The following is a 23,006-nucleotide window of genomic DNA, read 5'->3' as shown; positions in this document are numbered from 1 at the left end:
TGAAGTTTGACCATCAAACATGAAAGCAGAAAAGCAAGTTCAGACAGTCCAAGCATAAGTCCAGAAAAACTTCTGTCCTCAGCCTGATGAATACTGTTTTAGAGAAGAAAAAAGTATGCAATAAAATGATGTAGAAAATAACAGAATGGAAACTGAGGGCTCCTGTCGCTATCTCATAACTAGCTATAAAGTAGTGAAAGATTACACAAACATCACTTAGAGAACACTGCATCATTTTTCACACAATCCATTGTCTGTGGACCAAACTGCTAGCAGAAGTTATCTAAGCATTTAGGATTCTGGAGCATTTTTACGAACAAAGAAAATGTTTACAATCGCATCAATGGTGATTTAAAAAGTATATATATGGATTGTTTAACAACATTAACCTACCAATGATCTGTTTCAGGGTTAAAGCCCAACTTTCTTCATAACCCAATTTAGAAAGTATCTGATAAAGGAATTCAGAAATAGCAGAGTCTTTAGTGCCTTCACTAGTACACAGGTTGCTTTTTGCAGTGGTCTATGGAAACGCATTCAGTAGCAGGAAGTAGTCACATGGAAAAGAGATAACGCTCAGCACTTGGTAACTTAAAGAAAACTCAAGTCATGGATGAGATAATACAGTGGAACAAAATGCTAGAAAACGAAATTGAGTTAGTTTTTCCCCCTCATTAAGAATTCTCTATACTTAAAACACAATTTATCAGATAAAAATTGAAATCTTCTAAATACTCTGTAAAAATTATTTCAGATAGTTAAAAGGCAAAACCTAAATGCCTCTTCAAGATTCTACCCATTTGATACTCTAAGTTAAAAAGTAGTCACAGAGTTTATTTTGAAGGCTTTTTCATGTAAGACCTTTGCTGCCACCACAAGGATACAGAAGATGAGACAATCTAAAACTTCTAAAACTAGCCTTCTAAAAGGTTAAGCACATAAAACTAATGCATGCAGCAGCATACAACAGAGCTGGTTTGTGTATGTGGCTTTGGAGGTTTTGTGTTATCTATCGGAATCGATACACCAAGAATACCCAGAATGGCTGCATTAATAATGCCTGCCAAGTTTTGTCACAGAAACACAGTACAGACCCATTCTCAACTATTTTAGCAGTGTTACAGAGTGCTTTGTTGGACAAATTTGGGCTACAGAAAACCAGGCTGCCTTCATATTATTGATGAGTGGAATATGAAATACTGACTTTCAAGTCCATCACTAGCCAAGATTGGATACTATCCATAGCATAACTGCGCAAATTCACAAGTGTATTCTGCTTATTGAGACATACAAGTTCTTCAGACCACGGTGTCCAAATATTGGAAACAAAGGATTCAGAAAGACTGGATTAGTGGGTAAAAGTGGCGTGTTAAGAGATAAAAGTAACGTGGGTCACATCTCATGGCTCTCCTTTGCTACCAGTCACTCACTATTCCATGTAATTCTGTGGTGTACAGTTAACACACACCTAACCACAATTAATTTACACTGATGAACAACTTGACTGTGTGGCCATATCGTCATTAAACCAGCACAATTCTGTATCTTCCATCTCAGAAGTATGTGTAACCTCCAATCTAAGCACCTGGACACTAATCAAGCTTCAAAACACAGAGGAAGGCATGCATGAAACGTGACAGGAGACAGTCAGCCAAAGACCTGAAACAGCACCTGACAGAATGGACATGAGGAACCACGGCTGCAAAAGACTCACCTTTCCCAGGTTTATGAGTCCTCTCAAAGAATACACTTGGAATGGATGAAGAGTATCTCTGACAAGGAACAGACTCACTCCTGATGCTAGTTACCGTCTAGTTACAACCTGTATCCCAAGCAAAACCACTAGGCAATAGTGCTTGCAGCTTACCAACATCCCCAATGGCTGTTTCTGCTCACATTTTTATTAGCTCCTTTTGTACTAGAGGTGCAGTGTAACAACACATTTCTACAGAGGCACAACTTGGAAGACCAACATGTGATACTTATTTTTTAATAATACTTCAAATCATGAAGTGGCAACATGACAAGTGAGAGAACACTCACTGAAACTGCACATTTAGAGTGGAGCCTCTGGCAACCAAAAGTAAAGGAATGAAAACTTTTCAAAAAGACACCCCAAATTACAAAGGTATAAAATGTGAGCTTGGAATTGTGCTGCTTCAATGCCCAATGAGGGGGGGCGGGGGAAAATTCCAAGAATGATGCTGGATTGTTCTTTTCTTTAAGTTAAACTGCTATCTCCTTTTCTCTTGCTCAATCTTTAATTTCAACACCCACAAAGTTCCTGGTTTTTTTTCATTTGTGGTTGTGGACTTCTTGTCCCCTCTACCTTACTGAAGGTAAAACCACCCTAAAATGCTGCACAATATTCAGTAGCTTGTGTCTCCTGGTATTGAGGATTCCAGAGTGTTTAACCTATGAAGTTACTCACAGGCAATTAGCAACTGATGCAAGAATAAAATGGAAAAGATTAATACACATCCTCTATCATCACTGAGGACAGGAAGTAGAGTTCGCTGTCAAGTTACTCTCACTCGTAGTCCTAACATGTAGCAGTATTTTAATCTCTGCAAGAAACATACCATGAACAAAGCTAGGGCAGCAATAAAAATATATGTACATTCTTGTCCGCTTGCCATATTGGTATACTAATTTTCTAATAGCTGAAGCTTAAAACTTGTAGTCCAAAAACTTTCTCTGGGAATGAAATACAGGGACAGAAACAGAACTAGTTAATTACCCAGTCAGTGTCTTGAGTTAACCCAATATGAAAGCACACACAAGGGGCAAATCAAAATCATACTAGCCGATGGAAAAAAAGAAAAAATAAGGAAAGGGTGTTTAAGAAAATACACATGTTGATTCTACTTCACTTTCCAGAAGTCAGATGCACATGAAGAGATTTTACAGATGAAGAAAGTCACAGATGTGATTCACAGTGCAAAAAGGAAATCAAATATTAGACAAAACTCATTTTCAATTTGTGTTTTGAAAAGGAACAAACACCTGACATGTGTACCCTTAACCTACCTAATGTAGCTAATGCTCTTTAAGAACCAGTTCTGGCCGAGTTTCTGGTAAAAGCAAAAGGAAGATTATTGCTCAGTGTTCTGCAAGACTCTTCTGGCAGCACAGTCATGTAGCAGTAAATGGGCAATTGACTGCTTCCTGTAGCATGACAAGAGCAGTCACTATGTTGAAGTGCATGTGCTTCACAACAATCTCAGTGAGATTATTTCATGCAAGAACGATGACTCTGAATTTGTTAATACCGCCCAGCTGCAGTGGGACCAATCTCTGAAGTCATTCTGCAACCACAGTGCCACAACTCTCAGCAATTTTACAGGGACCAGATTTCACTTACATTTTAGTGACTGGGGTAAAGTGCATTTGAGGCAAGGTTAAAGGGCAGTGGTCATTAGTTCCCTACTGGGGTGATTAAAACAGCCAAGAGTGCCCTGCTTCATGCAATAACTAAACACAGATGTGCTGCTCCCCCCTTCCAACATGGGATGAAACGGAATTCAAGACAGTGCAGTAACTACATTTGATTCTGTTCCACATGGTGTTTCTCCCAAATGCAACTAGCCTTTCACTTTTCCAAGTTCCTCTACTCAGAGGACCTTGGGGGCCTGAAGGGAAGACAGACTATTGCTGCGTCAGGAATATCAACACAATAGAAATGACAAGGTTCATGGATTACTGTTAGTCCTGCTCACCATCATGCTCTTGTATTTGTTGCCTGGGTAAAAAGTAGACCACCCTTACTGCATGGTTTCTCAGGGTCACCTGCAGTCATACCATTCTACAAAATCTTTTATCAGTCAAAGCAGTATGTGTGCAGCTGTGCCAAAACAAGCAATCATTTCTATAATCAGTTGGCACTGTACTTGTTTCAGTGTTGTCACCAACACTTGTTCAAAGACAAAAAATTCAATTGTTTCTAGAGCAAACTGCATTATCTGTCTCTTTGCAAGTCCACAGTAGTATTTTAAAAGATATACCTTGTTTGATGTATGTATCTAAAAGGAAATAGTACCTTTAATGTTCTAGTTGGAGCCCAGCCAGTGCCATCAATCGAATGTTCTCTCAATAAACTGGAAAAAAAAGACACACATTATATAGTGCAACTTCTAGTTAAACAAACTTTGTCAGAAATCTTCAGAAAACATTAAGAACTTTGGAATTAATTGCAATGTAAGAATTACCTCTTGCACTACATCTATGTACTGGGATTTTAAAGCACAAGAATTGGTATGTTGTCCTAGAATTACATTCTACATAGGGTCACTACAGATCTCCTGGTTTGAGCTCAACCTTTGTCAAAAAACCTGAATTATTTTCATCAAACTGACAGAAATCCTTGTGAGACAGTCTCCACATTGAGCTTTTATTTTCCCCTTAGCACACAGACACATGCTCCAGTCTGGAACATGTTCATCTTTGATGAAGAGACAGGCTTGCAGAATGACTCATCTCTCACCAAATCTGGAACAACTCAATCCAAAAAAGGGTATTTTTGGTGGGATAACTAATTAGCAAGAAAAGAGGATTATCAACCTTTCTTCTGTGAAAGGACTTCAGCTTCTTAGCAGCAGGGATAGGAGAATGAGATACAATCACAGAATTGTTTAGGTTGCAAAAGGCCATTAAAATCATCAAGCAGTTTGGGTGTGTCTGCTGAGGAAGGTTCTGCATCATCTGTGACATGCACAGATGCATTCCAAGCCTCTGAGGAAACAGCACAGGGAAGTCTAAAGGCAGGGTCATACAGTCCTCTTTCAGCAGGTGAGCTACACCACACACGTTTTAAGGCTTTACAGACAAATTCAGCACCACACATCCCCAGCTGGAAATCACAAAGACTACTCTGGGCAAGACAGATTGTTTACAGGAAGAAAAAGTTCCTTATAAACTATAATACATGCTCTTGAATTTTAATGTAATACTTACAATATTAACATATATAATTAAGATACAGACTTTCCTATATACACACATACTGTATAGAAATTTTCATGACCTGCACATTATACTACATATTAAGTCCAGTGAAGCTGTAAACCTATTTACAAGTTGAAATCATTGAGGTGTGTTCAGTTGGTTAGGCATTCCTGGACCTTTCGGGTCCAAACATCAGCAGTTATGAGAAGTAAAAACATTGGAGATCAGAGTATAATTAAGAAATGAGCTGAAGTCTTGCTCACATTTGCGAAAGCAAAAGTAATAATCTGAATGAGAAAGTCTGGAAAACTCCTTAAAGCATCATTTCACAATCATGTCTTCCTCTGTGAAGAGGTAATCTAAAACTGAAAACTCATAGAGCAAAGTACCAAACCACAAAACCTCATCACCACCAGCAGCAGCTTCTACTACTGAAATGACAAGGTTAAAGTGAAATAGTCTTAAACTATTAGGGTTCACCAGCTTTCAGGATGTCACGTATTAAGTAATTTTTAAATTACAGTAGATGATTGGACCATACAGGCTACCCATATAGTTATTTATTGAATGTGCCAAATTTTTAATCCAAGGAAATACACTATGACTAGCATTATTCCTTGTTCAATGTAGAGAGTCTAGGAACAGGATGATCATACTGGACAATCTTCCATCTTAACTGTGCTTCTCATCTCATTTCTGTGCCTTTAAAAATATAAAAGTATGCCATTGCCACTAGTGCAGCTCAAAAGTAATTTCAAGAACAATGAAAATAGTATCTCATGGCTCCCATTTTTGTTTGTATTACAAAAGTTAAGAGCAAAAATGCTGCTGAACAGGCAAAAGCCAGGATTTTCAGGTTTTGAGCAAGTAACAGACTTTTTAGCTTGCTCTGTCTGTTCCTCATAAAATTGTGCTATAGTACTCCCCTCTGCCTCTTCATATACCTTGCTGTGAGCTTAGAAGTGAGGAGTAAGGTAACACATAATAAAAGCACAAAAATATGCACTGATAAAGCTCAAAGTGCCTGAGCACATCAGCTGAACCTCATTATCACCCTTCCAGCTTCCCAAAGCCTCAGAGCTCTCTTGGCACATCTCCAGCTGTGGACACCAGCAGCCAGGACTTGAGAAGAGCCACTCATACCTCTCAAAGCTCTGGCGGAAAGGAAATGAAGACAGATTAAGTGTACCTTTGTCTAATATTTCTCATTTGCTGATATAATTCATTTTTAGAGCAGCATCCTTGTTCTTCCTACAGACTGGGAATGATCATTAGGCCCCTAATCAAAACCTCTTCCCAGCACAGGGTATCTAGTGAAACCATGTCTCGTGCTCTCAGTGGGGATGACCTAGATAGAACAACCAGAGAGTCTGGGGGTCTGAATGGTGATCTGTTCTCAGAGCATCATACACAAAGGAGAATAAACACCTAAACGAGTAGAAATACACAAAACATCATGAACCAGTTTAGTGGATGAACAAGCTTCTGATCAAAGACCTGTCATCCACGGGTCCTGCTGCCATAGAGGAGCTGGGCTGGGCTACTAGGAGGTTCTCAAATGGCACAACCAGCAGTTTTTCCTCACCCACTGCTTCAAGAGACACTACAAAAGCAACTTCAAAACTTTCTGAAGCTCCAGCTGACACGATTTACAGCTTAAGTGAATAAAAGTTACTGTAATGGGGAGATCAGTCCTGGAGAAAACCTGCCTTAATGTAAAGCTCTTAGGTGAACACATTTATCAATGTAATATGTCAGTTCCAATAAAAGTTTTGCCTTCCTTTTGCCAACAGAAAGTACCATTCAAGCTAAGTTTGACACAAAAAAACTGTAGTTCTTAAGAAAGAGAAAGCAGCAGTGCTTATTCCATGCCAGCAGATCAAGATAAAACAGTAGATTTCTACCATATACACCTTCAAACAGGGAATGTTTATTGATGAGCAGAAAACCAAAAAAGTAAGAATCATAGAATGGTTTGGGTTGGAAGGGAGACCTTAAAGATGACCTAGTTCCAACCCCCCTGCCATGGGCAGCGACACCTTCCACCAGACCAGGTTGCTCAAAGCCTCATCCAACCTGACCTTGATTGACCCTTACACTTCCAGGGATGGGGCACCCACAACTCCTCTGGGAAGTCTGCTCCAGTGTCTTTCCACCCTCACAGCAAAGAATCCCTTCCTAATACCTAATCTCAACCTACCCTCTCTCACTTTAAAGCCGTTGCCCCTTGTCCTGTCACTACATGCCCTTGTAAAATGTCCCTCTCCAGCTTTCCTGTACACGCCTTCAGGCACTGGCAGGCTGCTGTAAGGTCTCCCCAGAGCCTTCTCATCTCCAGGCTGAACAACCTCAACGCTCTCAGCCTGTTCTCATAGCTGACTTCAGAATCCACTTCAGAAACCCTCTGCTGGCAGGGATACATTATAGGGGTTCCTCCTTTGTTCTCCTCCCTGCTCAACCCAACACTGCCAGTGCAACTGATTCTGAAGGTCATGCTATAGATAGGAGTGGAGCAACTGGTGTAGAAAGTCCTTCTAAAGAGCTTTTTTGCTTCCACAGCTGAGGAGACTGGGAACAGCACTGGAGAACAGAAACAAGCTATCAACTTAATCAGCTTTTCTAACTGGGGAAATTGCAACATTTGGCTATACAATGCAATTGATACAATTAATCAGTCTTCAAAAGTTTCTCCATTCAGCAGCCTTTAACATCGCATCATTGCTAATGGATGCCCAGCCAGTCCCTAAGCAACAATCCTCAGGCTCCAGCTAACCCCCTCAAGCTTATATACTAAGCATGACATCCCATGGTATGGAATACCTCTTAGGGTATGGAATACCTCTTTGGCTGGTTCGGGTCAGCTCACCTGGCTGTGTCCCTTCCCAATTTCTTGTGCCACTCCAGCCTTCTTGCTGGCAAGGCCCAAGAAACTGAAAAAGTCATTGATTCAGTATAAACATTACCCAACAACTAAAAACATCAGTGAGCTATCAATATTGTTCTCACATCAGAGCCAAAACACAGCACTGTACTAGCTACTAAGAAGAAAATCAACTCCATCCCAGTCAAAACCAGGACAATGTGTTAAGCAAGCATATCTTTTCTAGTTATCTTGATATTTTTCTATCTGCATGTGCAGCAGAGGTAATATCTACAAGTACAGTCCAGAACTAATTAATATAGTCCATTATTAATATGGTCCAGAGTAACTGCAATCCATAAAGCACAGAAAAACTACACTTCTCCTGCCAAAAACTATTACACTTGACCACAAGTTTCATCATTTCTTTTATTTTAATTCAGGGATGATTATCAAACAAACACACACCACAGTATGAGGTACATTTAGTAAGAGACAGTTGGGAAAAACTCCGATAAGGAGTTTTATTCTGCTTTTAAAAATAACTGAAGCTATTTTAACGTAAAGACTCTTGTATAAGTTGATTGCAAGTACTATATATAGTGCATTTTCCATTATAGCAGGCATAAAGCAATCCAAGTTATTTTAGTTTTTTCCATCTAAACAGTACGACATTTCAAAGGTTTGAGATGTTAAAGTATCTGACAATCAAATAAAGCTGATGCTTCAATGCAGATGCTGAAAAAAGTACTTCACTTCATTAGAATTATGTTCCAAGACCAGGTTAATCTTTCATAACTAAAACCATTTAAAGACAAGAAATAGTGAAATATCCTCAGAAACATGAGGTTTTACTTAACCTCAGCAGATGCTGCACTACAGTCAGAGTTTAAAATTTTAGCTATCGTTTGGTGTTCAGGATTTTTTCTTCACAGGTTCCAAAGAGCTCATTTATACATTCATTTACTTGCACTATTTGACTCAAAGCATCTAAGCTTTCTCCACTAAGCCACATGGACTCTGGTAGGATTTAAACTGTGAAAACATGATCCTCAAATCAGTCTCCCTACTGTTAAGTGACAAGTCCGGCTGTGTAAAATAAAACAGTCCTAGGAGGCACAGAGAAACACTACAGGTCTGGCAAATTTGATAAAAGTAGCAATACGTATCTGCCAAAACAACCTTCCTGTATCACCAGCCTACAGCTCCAAATAACTGTGGACAACCAGGTTTTTAGGTAGTCTGAGAGAAATTAGTATATTTTTCTAGTGCATTTAAATCCTCCAGTTCCCAAGTGAGGTAAAGTCTATGGACACCAGCCCTCACTGCCTGTAATCCTGTTCCAGTCTGGCACTATCAAGCACCAGGAACATACAAGAGCTTCCTCAGGCTGGCTTCTGCTGCCCTTTGATGTTAGCAGACCACTGTGGCTAAAAGCACTGATAACAGCTCATTAGTTGCTATCAGCTGATGAGCCTGACCAGTCTATGAAGAGTGACAGATAGCCCTGTGAAAACTTCATTTTCACCAGGACCTTGAACACAGCACTAAAACATTATTTTTAAATCTAGATGAAAAATTTGTGGGTTTTCAGCGCTGATTTGCTACTCAGAGTGGCAAACATTTTGGATTTTCAGAAGAGCTGTCTATCTCATTTTTATTCACTGCTTTATCTGCTTTTTCTTTTACATCTCATTAACTTGAAAAATGACAGTCATGCTTCTCACTTCTGTTTATGTTTCATTTCTGACCAGTTTCACCATCAGGTACTCATGAAAAAACACTGAAATTACAAACTTTCAGAAACTGATTTTGAAGAGGAAACACTTACTATAAAGGAAAACCACACAGCAACATAAGCCTCACACTTTACCAAAGTAAAGCTTTTGGGATTCCTATACTGACTTACACTCCCCTAACTCTATTTTAACTGGCACATGTGTCTTATAGTGGATATTTGATGTTAAAATAAACAAATGGCTAATATAGAATAGTTACTGTCAAAAGTTTAAGGAACACTTTTTCCCTTCCTTTTTGAAATATAAATGGTTTTCAAGTGCTTAAGACATTCAGACATTAAACAAGAAAAGTTTTAAGCCCTCTCAGGGCCTGAGAACTATTCAGTTATGGAGAGAAAGAAAAACAAACTAAGCTTTGTTTAGGTTGGAGTTTACATTTTTACCTTAAGTAGAACAAAATGTTTAGTCTGAAGCTAAAAAGCCAGGCTCTACATGGTCTCTTTTAAACATAGCAAGAACAGTATTTTCAGTAGATTTCTAAAGTTCCTAAGGGTCACATGCCACTGATTTGCAGAATCTGTTTAAAAAAAAATGCTGGCATGAAAATTACATACAGTGTTTTATCAGACATAAATCTCCAAGGTTAAAAAAAAAAAACAAAACAAAAAAAACACACAACAGAATGATGTTGCTACCTTAGGCAGATTTCTCCCGTCTCTGTAATGTTCGGATGCCAGATTCTCGTCAAGCATTTTACCTTTGGAGGCTGCCAGGAGAAAAAACAAATGGTAATGTTATCCCTTAAAATACAACTGTATTATTGTTGCAAGTCATGGAACTGAAAAAGGCAAATATTTGATATTCACAGCCTCTGTTTGTGTGTTAGAGACAACAATAACATAACCTACATGGGTTACATGAGCTTTCTCTGTCCTTTTAGCTTCTCTACCTCTTAACAAAAGCTGGGCTGATATTAGACTTTTTCTTAGAAAAATGTAACTTTAAAGAAAGCCAAGAAAATTTACTCTTTTTTTCTCTGTCCTTCAGAAAGAAGAAAACATTCCAAGTCATTCAGTTTCTTAACACTTAACCAGTAAGACAACAATTTAAACCAGAAAACTACTGTTTTCTCCCAAGGCTTATTCAAGTCGGGTTTGTTAAAAACCAGCAGAGGATGCAATGGTAACAATCACATCAAAAGAATAGCTTCTTTTACCTACAGACCTTCCTGTTCACAATTGAATAGAAAGCATCAGAGGAAGCATCAAGAAGGCACATCATATCCAAACTTAAGATACTACCATAAAAAGACACCAAACTTATTTTCAGGGAAGATTACCAGATTTTGGAATTCCACAGTAGGTTTTAAAATACAGATTCTTAAAGTATAGTCTCATTTGCTCTAGTTTTGTGAGGTAAATAAAAAGCAGGTCATAAAAAGTCTGGTAGCTTAGCAACAGCACGTTGTTCTATCCATGCTTTCCAAATTACAATCTGCAGCTTTCAGTCAAGCAGATTATTTCTTATAGTAAGTGTACTGGAATACATCAGCACAGACCAGTACCTTTCATAACTTCAATTAAATCACGTATTATAGATGTAGAGCTATTTTCCTCCACTGCTACCCATTAAATCTTCAGTCAAGAGACAAGATAGCTCAAATAACTGTATTTGCATAGTGGCATGATGTGTTTTGTCTCCTTGCTTTGTTCTCAACTTCCTAATTATCTTTTTAGTAACATTTTTTTAACTAAGACTCCTTGGAAAAGAGGTAAGAAAATATGCATAGTACTGAACAACCAATAACATATCTGTCTAGCACTAAAAGAAGGAACACCTATCACGACAACAAATCTGCAATTTATAATGTAGACTGTGACTTTCCTCCACTATTATTTCACATTTGTCCAATAACACAAAGGGCACTGACTGCCACAGTGCTGGATCACAGCATTATTGAAAATTAGGTGGCATGCAGAAAACACTCAAACTTTTTACCTTCAAAACAAATGTCATTCTTAGAAGTTTTCTAATAGCATGGCTTTCCATTAGCTACATCTTCAAGTTGTTTTGAAAGATTATGTCTAGTTCTCAAGAAAGGGAAAGCAGCAGTGCTTATTCCATGCCAGCAGATCAAGATAAAACAGTAGATTTCTACCATATACACCTTCAAACAGGGAATGTTTATTGATGAGCAGAAAACCAAAAAATTAAGAATCATAGAATGGTTTGGGTTGAAAGGGAGACCTTAAAGATGATCTAGTTCCAACCCCCCTGCCATGGGCAGCGACACCTTCCACCAGACCAGGTTGCTCAAAGCCTCATCCAACCTGACCTTGATTGACCCTTACACTTCCAGGGATGGGGCACCCACAACTCCTCTGGGAAGTCTGCTCCAGTGTCTTTCCACCCTCACAGCAAAGAATCCCTTCCTAATACCTAATCTCAAATTACCCTCTCTCACTTTAAAGCCGTTGCCCCTTGTCCTGTCACTACATGCCCTTGTAAAATGTCCCTCTCCAGCTTTCCTGTACATGCCTTCAGGCACTGGCAGGCTGCTGTAAGGTCTCCCCAGAGCCTTCTCATCTCCAGGCTGAACAACCCCAACGCTCTCAGCCTGTCTTCATAGGAGAGGTGCTCCAGCCCTCCGAGCATCTTCTTGGCTCTCCTCTGGACCCTCTCCAATAGGTCCATGTCTGTCTTATGTTGGGGGCTACAGAGCTGAACACAGTATAAGCTTTACACAAACTAAACCTTTTAAAAGAAAAAAGGCACAAAAAGCCCCAAGTCTTCACAGTCAGATTGAACTACCTAGCATCTTATTTTGTTTTCATGATACAAAAATTCATTCCTTTATTTTTTCGAAGTGATTTTTGTAGCTAAGAATTAGAAAAAAAACCACTCCTGACATTAAGACAAAGGTTTTTTCTTTCTCTCTCTTTTTTCCTTTGTTAGACACACAGGACAACTGCACTGACATAGAATTTATCTTCAGCCAAAAAATTCCCTTCAAGCTTGTTCCAAGTCATCTTTCAGTCTTCTTTAAACCAACAAATCTACACATCATTTCCTCAAGACGATGTTTTGCTTTAATGCTTCTAACAATCTCCAGGTCATACATATGACAAGGTTCACAAAGCTTACAAAATCAATTTAATTGCTCAAACCCTTCTTTCACCTCAGATACTGAAAGCTGCACAGGTAGATCTAACCTCAACTGGGGGTCATGAGAGTGAATGGATTCATATTCTCGTCTATTTCTAAGCAGCCCACTTATCTTTTAGAATATCTCATTAGTTCTGATAATGGTAACTGACTCTCACATCCATTCTCAGTCTCCTTCAACATACTGGTGAATATATATAGATGCGACAAGGAAGTGTTGCAAGCATTTGAGAACTATGCATATACTGATTTCAGTTTTGGTGGAAAATTTGCTGAAGCTGATCTGAAGCTTGTTGTCTCATTTCTTTAAAAATGCAGCTAATAAATAATCTCTCCCCTCTATCACCCTCACTAAATGGAAAATAGAATATAAAATGCTAATCAATAAATTAATTTTATGTTTTCAGATCTTGATCAATCTGGCACTCCACTGGGACAAGGTGTACTAATACTACTAATACAGATATCTTATCTGTCCTGTAATTGTAGTTCTTCCCAACCTTCTCCTTAGAGAAAAAATGGGGTTCCTAAGGGATATCTGGAATCAATGTATTTGAAATATTTTCGCTAGGCACTAGATAGTCCCAAAGCATTCTTGTAAACTGTCTGCAACTACAACTCCCCATTTTTTTCTTTACAGTTTCTACAAAACATAATTCCCCAAAAGAGCCATTAACAGGAATAAACAGATTCCAGAGACCAAGCTACAAGCCAGCCCTAAGGTACTTCTTGCCACTCTCCCCTATCAGATTCTGAAGAACTTCATGAGATTGGCTGAAACTGAACACAAAACACAGCTAACCACATCATACAGAGAAATGAGTCAAGGAAAATGAAGCCATACGACCCTGTACTTTTGACGGGCTGGATTACCCAGCACAACAAGTGAAAGAGGAGCTACCTTACAGCAGGAGTGTGTTTCAACATAAGAACTGCCCAACTCATGCACTTCAGGTCCCTGAGCTTCCTTGCACTCCCTCAAAATTTCCAGTGGCATGACAGAGCTTGGGCCCAATTCACAATGTGTTGGTCCCAAACCAAGACCTGTATAAAGCAGGGTCACCAAAGAAGTAGATGGAAGCCTCTTAATTGTGACATCTGATCCTTCAGGAACCAAATCCCTTTTAATTCTTTGCTGTTTGCACAACTAACACATTGGCCAGAAAAAGTGTAAGGTTAGTGGTTCTACTGTTAAATTCCTGGCTTTTGACCACTGCCTAAGGCACCTCATGTTAAACTGGAGAGTCCCCAAGACTGCCTACTCTGACAACATGATATGTCAGAAACATGGGAGCTGCCAACAAACATGGCTTGTGGTGGCAGACAGTTCAATTTTATGTGAACACTAAACCAGAGCTGTACTATCTATCAGGTTCCATTCCTTAAAGCACCAGGTCCCCTAGTCTTGTAGCACCCATTATTTCATCAGCTGCACCCCGAGGCAGAGAAGAAGGGAGTTTGCTTATTTTTTAGAAAATTAAACTCTCATTCACTGGATATTAGTAGTAGTAGTAATATTTTAAAACATTTGCTCCTATTTCCCACCGACCCCTATTTCTGGGCAGCCGGTCAACTGAAAAAGCAGTGCTTGGGGAACAGATGCTGTAGACACAGAGGTCAGGCAGCAGCACTTGCTGCTAAAGTAATTTGCTGTGTACAGTATTAAATGTTTTACTTGTTGTTTCACAGCTTCCTCTGATGTCTGTATGGGCAGAAACATTCCCAGCAGGTTTTGTAAGCACAAACACTAACAAACTTCTATTTGCTTTAAACAAAAGCTCATGAATGTGCAGCCTGTTCCCTAACAAATATAATACTTTAAAATGCCAAAGTGACAGGCTTACCAACAGATTTTAAAATTTCTAATGGCATGGTAGTTTGAAAAGACAGTATGGAATTAACTAACCCAGCTCCAGCTTTCTTCTCATGATCCCTCTGCAACATTTGTATCAATACCGATTGCTTTCTGTTCTGACACTATCCCACCACCACAGAACATTCCACACGCTCTCTGGTAATAGCACACTGCACTATTAGAGAAGCCGTTCCTTCATGCTGTACACCTCTTAATGACATAAAGAACAGTACATTTGGAAAGTACACAATGTATTAAGGGCAGTTTCATGCATGTATGGATATGCAAACAGGAATCAGCCTTTTTCCTCCCAGATATGATGAAATATGAAGGGTTTTGAACCGTGGAGCAGGATATCCCACAATCCCTGCCTGGAACAGAAGGAAGCCCTCATATACTAGTAGAGGCTGCCATTTCTCTTAGTACTTTGCCGTTACCTGTTGTGAATTACTTTAAAAAGTTTCAGATTTTTTTTCTCAATTCATCTGTAAAGTTAAAATTAAGTGTTGATCTTCAAAAGACTTTTAATATCCTAAAAAACCTAAGTATCAATACCCTAACTTTTCTCGCGATAGTATCTTTCCACATAGATCAGCTCCAAATTTAGGGGAAGAGAGGCCTCTCAGGGTGAGATTTTTTTTCTTCTTGTACTCAGAACTACACTGAGTCTAGAAAAGATGAAAAGACAAAGCCTACTGGTTCCACCTAAGGCATGCCCATAAAACAGTGCTATTAAAAAAAAAAAAAAAAAAAAAAAATCAAGAAAGCCTGGGGTGTGAAAGACTTTGGATCTGAGCAGAGGATTCTGCAGACACGTGCCAGGTTTTCCAAAGGCTCCAAAAAGTAGCCAGTCTGAATCAGTCATATAGAAGGAAGAGATCTGAAGATCTCAGAGACATGCCCCAAAAATGTTTTCCAAAAGGTATGTAATTAAGTCCTCCTTTCAGGATGTTTTTCACTCCAACTGTCCCTGGAAAGCAGAGGCCTTTCCATTCAGGACCATCTTTATATGCCTGCATCCTTGGGAATGTGATCAACTCTGCCTCAGTCATTAAGGCTGCAGGAAGCATCACCTGACTGTTCACTTGGACACCACAGAAAAAGGATGAACGGAACTCCTCATTCTGTCCCATTTCCAATATGGGAGTTTAAAGAGTGAGCAATAACTTTTAATGTTAGGAGTTCTTTGTAGTAATTTCACACTAACACTAAAAAGGGTAAAGAAAGATAAAGATCCTCGATCTGCTTTAACCAGGCAGAAAGAAAATTTAATTGAGAATACTAGTAGAGAGTAAATATTAAAACATAACGCCAAGAGCAGTCTAGTGCTCATTAGCATATGAACTGAACTAACTCAAAAAGACTACCGAGGCACACAACTTCTTGGGTATTGCCTTTGCAGAGCAGCAGTGTAGGAGAAAGATCACTTAAAGCCCACAGGCACCATCAGGTCCATCTCACTTCACTGAACCAAACAACAGCACAATCAACATCAATACTTGCTCAATTACAGTATTAAATCAGCAACAATAAAAACATAATCATTGAACTAACCAACATGACAATGTACAACTGCAGCACTTGGAAGAGCTCCCCTCCTTGGGAAACACGTTGCTTTAGGAAAAGCATGTGGTGAGCTCTGTTACCTCTCTCCAGCTTTTCTGTGAAGTGTGGGGCAAAACACAGCCCATCAGCCTGCAGGAGTGGGGGGACACAAATTACTGCTAGCACTGTAGCAAATCTACCTGAACCACCCTTGTGCCTCCAATAGCCAATTAAAAATAGGAACCCCCTTTCCAGTTCTCAAGCTCAGATGCTTCTAAAGTGATCAACCTCATCAGCTTAAATATGGGTAATTATTAATAGTACATATATATGTTAATAATTCTGTATAATAAATGCTAATAAATATGGTTAATTCTCAATATAGTTATTATGGACACAGTTGAACCCTTATAATATTTTTATTGCCTGACAGATAACCATAATGAACATTTCTAGTGGTCAGTACAGCAGCTCAAAGGTACAGAGTCAGGTTAAGCCCTAACTAGCTGTGTGCTCTGTTCACAAGCAAGAGGCAGCACTTCACAGCAGCGCTTGCTCCAAAGCATCCCTCCCACATTTTAGGCTCTTGAACCTTTGCACCAAGGAAGTTTATAGCCCAGGTACCAAACATCAGCATACATCCTAGTCAGTCACACCTAAAGCATGAGGATACGTTACTTCTCTGTATTCACATGCCACTACTTTCAAAATCAGGCTCCTATGATTTGCCCTCTGGCAGAGCTGTATGCCATGGCTGCAGTCCACAACGCAATCTTCCAAGTTTTTCCTCTTTAATTATGTATTCTTACTTTTCCACTACGCCACCATTCTACACGTCTGCTTCTTTTCCCAGTGCAGAAGCTGAATGCTCGCTTATGAGGAACAAAGGGTGAAAAAAGAACTCCTCCCCAGAGAAGCAGCAAACAAAAGATTTTCGAACAGCATGCTACAGAAATGAAAGGATGCCATTACAGAAACTATACTATAAATTATGCATTTTATAGCTTTAAAAAACCCAGATGTTCTTTTTTTCTGCAAGCTAAAAAGATTAGCTAGAACGTGGATGCAGGCTCCGAAGCAGGGCTACAATGACTTGCCAGTCTCATCCAGTATTTCTAGTCCCAACACAAAGACATTCAGCACTACTGCAAGGAGCCTGATGCAGATGTGCTATATCCCAACCTTGCTTATGGGCTGAAAGAACACTGGCAGGTCTGAAGAGCTCTATTAAAAATACTGCCATCACTTGTTTCAGTCTTGTGCTGCCTGGCAGAAAACAAAACCATGGCCTCAGCACAATTGTCACAGTATTTGTGAACATACACATTGTCACTAATAATCTGACCATAGTCAACTTAATGCATGTTTTCTAAATTGCACAAAAGCAAACTTTTTACTTTTGTATTGAATAAGAGGTGCTCAGAATTTAAAAATACCTAATTAATATTTGCTGTAGATTTTCTGCCAGTGCTAATCAGGGAGCCGTAACAAACCATAAGATTTTTTAATTATAGCAATCAAAACCATATTTTAAAAAACAAATCAAAAATAACATTCAGCTCCCCTGTTCACACATAGCATACTTTCCTGCGGTTGTTGTTCAGGTGAACACCTTAAATACGAAATTTAAGAAATTGAAGTTGAGTGTATTTTTTATATATATAATATATATATACATTGTGTATGTTCCCCTGTGCACAACATTGCCAGTGGTTAAACTGTTATTATTGAAGGTAACTAAGAAACTAGACAACAGAGATCATGACAGAGTTTCCCCCTACTGAAGGCCATGTTTCTCAGGTATGTGATGGCACAGAATTATTCAATTTAGAACAAGGATGTAGTCAACCTTAAATGACCACCTTTGTATGTACAGTGTGTGTATAACCACACACAAGCTAGGTAAGGGTGGCCTGTATTACAGCATGAAATTCTTTGGTGAGGTTAAGGGGAACGTAAAAAGAAACACACAACCAAAACTATACAACTGCAAATAGTATCTAAGACACCTACATGTACTAAAAGAATTTATAGGTATAAAGACAGCTAGGATCCTAAACTCTTAAAAAAACCCAAACAGCTCAAGCAATATCCTTGGTCAATATCCTTGATTAACATTACTATGAAAGGAGAGCATAACTATCAAAAAAGTGAGGGAGAAAATTCAAAGCTGTTTCAGAAATGCTAGTCCTCTGCAAGCATAAACATTTTGTAAGATACAGTGAGTCTCCCAGGTACTTATAGACTATAAATAAAGGAATATTAGGAAACTTGTGAAGGCATCTTCTGGAACGCAAATCCAACAAACTTTCTACTCTGTTAGCCTATTAGCAGTGTTAACGTGCCATCCTCTGAGCTCAGTCTGGGAATTCAAGCTACTACATTCTAGACCACTGCATTTCCTTCATATTTGTATATAAACAATGCTGTGACTGCAACTACCACATATATATAAATATATATAATGCTGAATATAGGCTTGGTGCATCTAAACATGAGCTAAAGGTCTTCCTGGAAACATCTCTCTAGCATCCTCCCCCATACATTCTTCAGCCTCTCTGAAAGAAGTCTGAACTCCAAAACTAAGAATACAGAAAGCAAAAGAATAGGAAAAAAAAGTCAAAAGCAAGTGAAATTCTCAAACCCGTTCAAAATAAAAGCAAATGAAACTTCCTTCTTCTTGCAATTAATATACCTAAATGCAAATATTGCAAGTCAATTGCTTGAATGAGTCTATTTTCCTTACATATCAAACTATCAGGACACAGAATAGCAGGCATAATTTTTGAGAACCAGACATGTGCCCCAATTGTTTTCCACTTTTGGAGTCAATCTTGTTCTTTTGACAGCTAAGCTCTGAAAACAATGTCTGCAGTTATTTTTATTGTAATTGTATCTCTTTTGCAAGGCTCTGCAATTTTAGTAAAGTACAATATTTCTCATGCTTTGAAAAGGCCAAACTGTCTGGAGATTTCTATTTATCTGCAATAAGATACTGCAATCATTTGTAGGTCCTCTGAAAAGCCATCTGCTTAATAACCATTGAAACTGTTATTTTTTTAAAGATACTTAACTAAACAGCCTGGGAGACAACCAGTAGAACTGGCAGAGTGCGCTAAAGGAAACCACTTGTCACCATTATCTGTGCTTTCCATGCCCTCTGCTGCATGATCTCAAAAGGGATTAAGTACCTAAGACCAGTATCAGAACTATAAACACCAGTTTGAAGGCCCCACAGAAACAAGAAAAAAAATTTTCTTTTCTGTTCAACCTACTTCATTCTTTCTCTTAAATATATAATTCTCTGTGAGAATAATCATTAAGTGCAGTTCTCAAGAATAATTAACACAAGAGAGCAGATAAGAATGGAATCTCAGCCAGAAGGGAGACTCTCAGGTCTGACTCATCTGTGCTTCCAAGAGGCTTCTGCCAGACAGTTGACAAAACTTATTTTTTCTTTAAGGTATCATGGAGTCAATAAAAGCCTCAAGGCTGTTTGGTTGCAAACACTGGACTGCAAAAGAACAGCCAAAGAAATTATTGATCCCGTTCCCTGGGACTCATGACATTGCATCCAGAATTATTGTGTCCCAATTTGAACTCCCAGTAGCAGATATGCTGACAAACTGGAGTGAGCCTAGCAGACAAAGATAGTGATGAGACCAGAGCACGTGTAGTACAAAGAGACTTGAGGGCCCTCGATTCATTCAGCCTAGAGAACAGAAGGCTGAAGGTGGAGACCCTAATGCTGTCTAAAACTAACCTAATAGGAGGTTATAGAGCAAGTTGAGTCAGGCTTTTCTTAGAGGTGCACGACAATAACGCAAGAGGCCACAGACAAGCTGCAAAATGGGTAATTCTGACCTGATACAGGAAAAAAATACATAACAAAGGAAATTAACATTGGAACAGAGGCCCAGAGAGGCAGTGGAATGTCCATCTTAAATTTCAAAATGCCAGCTGGCCCAGACCTCGAGCAACCAAATCCAACTTTTATTACCCCAACTCTGAGCATGAGTTCACATGACCTCCAAAAACTCAAGGCAACCAAGAGTTTTATATAAACCCATGATATTTTAGTAACAGACAGAAGACTCTTTCTTAATCTCAATGACAAGTTCCCTCTTAAGTCCTATTACCTGGAAATTAAATCTAAAAAGGCAATTATTAGATTAATGACAAATACTCACCACCATATTGTAGGCATCAGGAACTTCAATTTCAAACTGAAACTTTCCGCCTTGGTAATAGCCCTCATCTAGAAAAGAAAACACAAGGAAAATAGGAAATAAGAAAAAAACAGACATCATATAATACAAAATATCTGTCATTACAAAGACTGAAATAACAGCACAGGGTTATTGTCAAATACATAACCCAGTCACTAGCCTTAACACTGTTAACCTTAACACCAGATGCCACGTAGTCCAACGATCCTGTGAACATAGCGTTGTCTTCCACTCCTAAAACATTTACAGCATAAATTTTAAGTTGGAAGAGTAAACAATCCCAGACTGGTCCTGGAAAACCCGCCTTTCTGATCAGAGTACCAGGAAATACCAAGCTAGAGGAACCTTTGAGTGAGCTTCTCCTGTCTGTATGAAGAAACTTCTGCCACACATCAGCCATATGACATGCTGTACCACAACAGCGACCTTTGGAATCGGCTGGATACACACTTCATTTGCTAATGCATGCTAAATCCCAGAGCAGGATTTAGCCCATCTTCCCAGACTTGTGTTAGCAATCACATATGGCAAGTAGTATGAATAATGGCATGCAATAGCATGCTTCAGACAGTGTAGCACAATAAAAAAAGCAAGTTAACTCTTTTATTGTATGTTATCTTAGGATGATAAATCAGTTAGGAAAATCTAACTGCCTCTCTGCCAATCTCAGACTCAATACAATGACTAAATTTTTCTAAAACACTGAAAATTTAAGAGACAAAGTTCAGAACCACAACGAAATTTAGTACCTCATCTTTACTGCCTTAAAGTGTAAAATCTGAAAATATCTAGTTGCATTTAACCAGAGATAATGTAATAGGATAACGGTCAGCCTGCAACTCTTGAGATGGCTGTGCTTGGAAGTTGAAATGCTTGCAAATGATCTGAAATATGTCCGTCTGGCATTGCCATTATTGAGTTTTGTCATTACGGAAGAGAAACAGACAGGTACCCAGCCCACACTGGGGGTTTGGGACACCCACGGAATACTCAGGCTCAAACTACCTCAAGTACTTTAACTCTATTACACAGTACAGCCACAGTGAAGGCTTGAACAAGGTCAGAAAGGCTGGTTATCATTGCCCAACAGGTTTTTTTTTAATTTTTTTTAAATCAACATCATAAAGGTAAGTTCTGTGAAGCAATCTATAGTTTACAGAAAAATTAACAGGAGTTTTCTTATTATCTAGCTTGTTCCAAACCACACTAGCTCCTCTACTATAGGTCATCAAAATCCTCTTTCAGGATGCTGTCTTCTAGACCTCCTACACACCACACCAATGCCCCACATCTGCTTAATCAGGTTTCAACCCATGCTACAATCTCCACTGTCAGCACAAGCCTGTAGCTTCCACACTGTAATTGCCATAATCACAAGAAAGTAGCCAGCTCCCACCTTTCTCCTCTTTGCATCCCTTCACTGACTTACTGAAAAAGAGAGGGTATCACCCTGTTAAATAAAACCAACCCTCAGCTGTAGAGGGAAGTGAGCCAGTAAAAGCTGATGCTGCCAAAGACAAGACTCAACTGTACACTACGCCCAGTGTGTCACTCTAAGACCTGTGCCTGCAAAACAGAGCAAGAGTTGCTAGGAGGGATGAGCTGGACTGTGAGATACTAAGTCTGGGTAGACTACGGACAGGTTCAGCACACAAGCAGCATAGGCACAGAGTATGAAAAGAGAACATGGCTGGTCTTCCCCACCCCACACAGTAATGTTTACAGCTGCCTCCACTCCGAATTGTGCAGTGCAAAGCTGCAAGCCTTAGCCATTGCAAATCTCACTTTAATAACCTGTCCAGAACATACACTTTTCAAACACATTCTTCATTTCCACTCCAAGTCAATACTGAACTGTTTGATTTATTAAGCAGTCTTCTCAGGCACACTGCACTTCACCAGAAAGTAAATGCACATGCACTGATTTTTTTAATAAAAAATAAAGCATTTATCTTTTGTTTCCAAATATACTGAGATAAAAATCACTAAAGCAAGCTATTTCTAAAGAACGAGATGTAAAAGGTAAGTTATTCCAATATCCCTCTGATGAAACTGCTCCCTGTGAAATGTCAAAACACTCAACGTAGGACTGACTGTTCATAGGACTCTGACTGTTCAAGGAAGGAACAATTAGGAAAATGGTCCAATATCCTCCACAAGTTCAAACAGTTGAAGCACCATTGAGTTACCCTACAGGACACAGCTAACTGCACTTTATCTACCATCTCACACATTATAATAGCTTTTTAGCCAAGTGTCAGGAATCCTCACTGTTTCCAAGTATAATGCCATTCCTTGTTAAACCACAGTCAAAGTAATCTCAGATCTTTCAGTGATTGTACCAAAACCAAACAAGCAACATCATAGAGGAATTCAGTGCTTGTTATGGTGCAAACCATGTAACTCAGAGCCTTCCACAGGCCTCCCCACTGCCCTCTGGCTCACAAGCACTTATCAAGCTATCACTTTCCAATATAAGCAATCACATGAAACACCCACATGTGTTTGCACAAGGAGAAGCCCGCTGCTGGTACAGCAAGATAAAAGGAGAAACACCAACACTGTTAAGGCTGTTCAGGAAGTCCAGCAGCAGAAAGTTATTTTCCTTGGCTAAAATTTCACTAGTTCCTTGATTTTGTGGACTTGGAGCAAACTGCACAGCAGCTTTT

General features: G+C 39.1%; 1 protein-coding gene across 9 annotated transcripts in view; it reads right to left on the bottom strand.

The window, feature by feature from the left end:
• Positions 1-23,006, bottom strand: part of UBE2F (ubiquitin conjugating enzyme E2 F (putative)) — a 91,259-nt gene that overhangs the window by 42,908 nt on the left and 25,345 nt on the right. For all 9 annotated transcript variants that reach the window (XR_005829255.1, XM_040603090.1, XM_040603089.1 and 6 more), the window contains 3 exons: positions 20,299-20,366; positions 10,239-10,309; positions 4,040-4,097 (listed from right to left, as the gene is read on the bottom strand). Coding sequence is in view for 8 of the 9 variants with exons in the window: in XM_040603090.1 (XP_040459024.1) it covers positions 4,040-4,097; positions 10,239-10,309; positions 20,299-20,366 (197 nt within the window). In the remaining variant the exon portion in view is untranslated. The remainder of the gene's footprint in view (positions 1-4,039; positions 4,098-10,238; positions 10,310-20,298; positions 20,367-23,006) is intronic.

The sequence above is a fragment of the Falco naumanni genome, chromosome 8 (assembly GCF_017639655.2).
Source record: "Falco naumanni isolate bFalNau1 chromosome 8, bFalNau1.pat, whole genome shotgun sequence".
Taxonomy (NCBI): Eukaryota; Metazoa; Chordata; class Aves; order Falconiformes; family Falconidae; genus Falco; species Falco naumanni.
The sequence above is the reverse complement of the archived record's forward strand: the minus strand, read 5'-3'. Positions and strand labels throughout refer to the sequence as shown.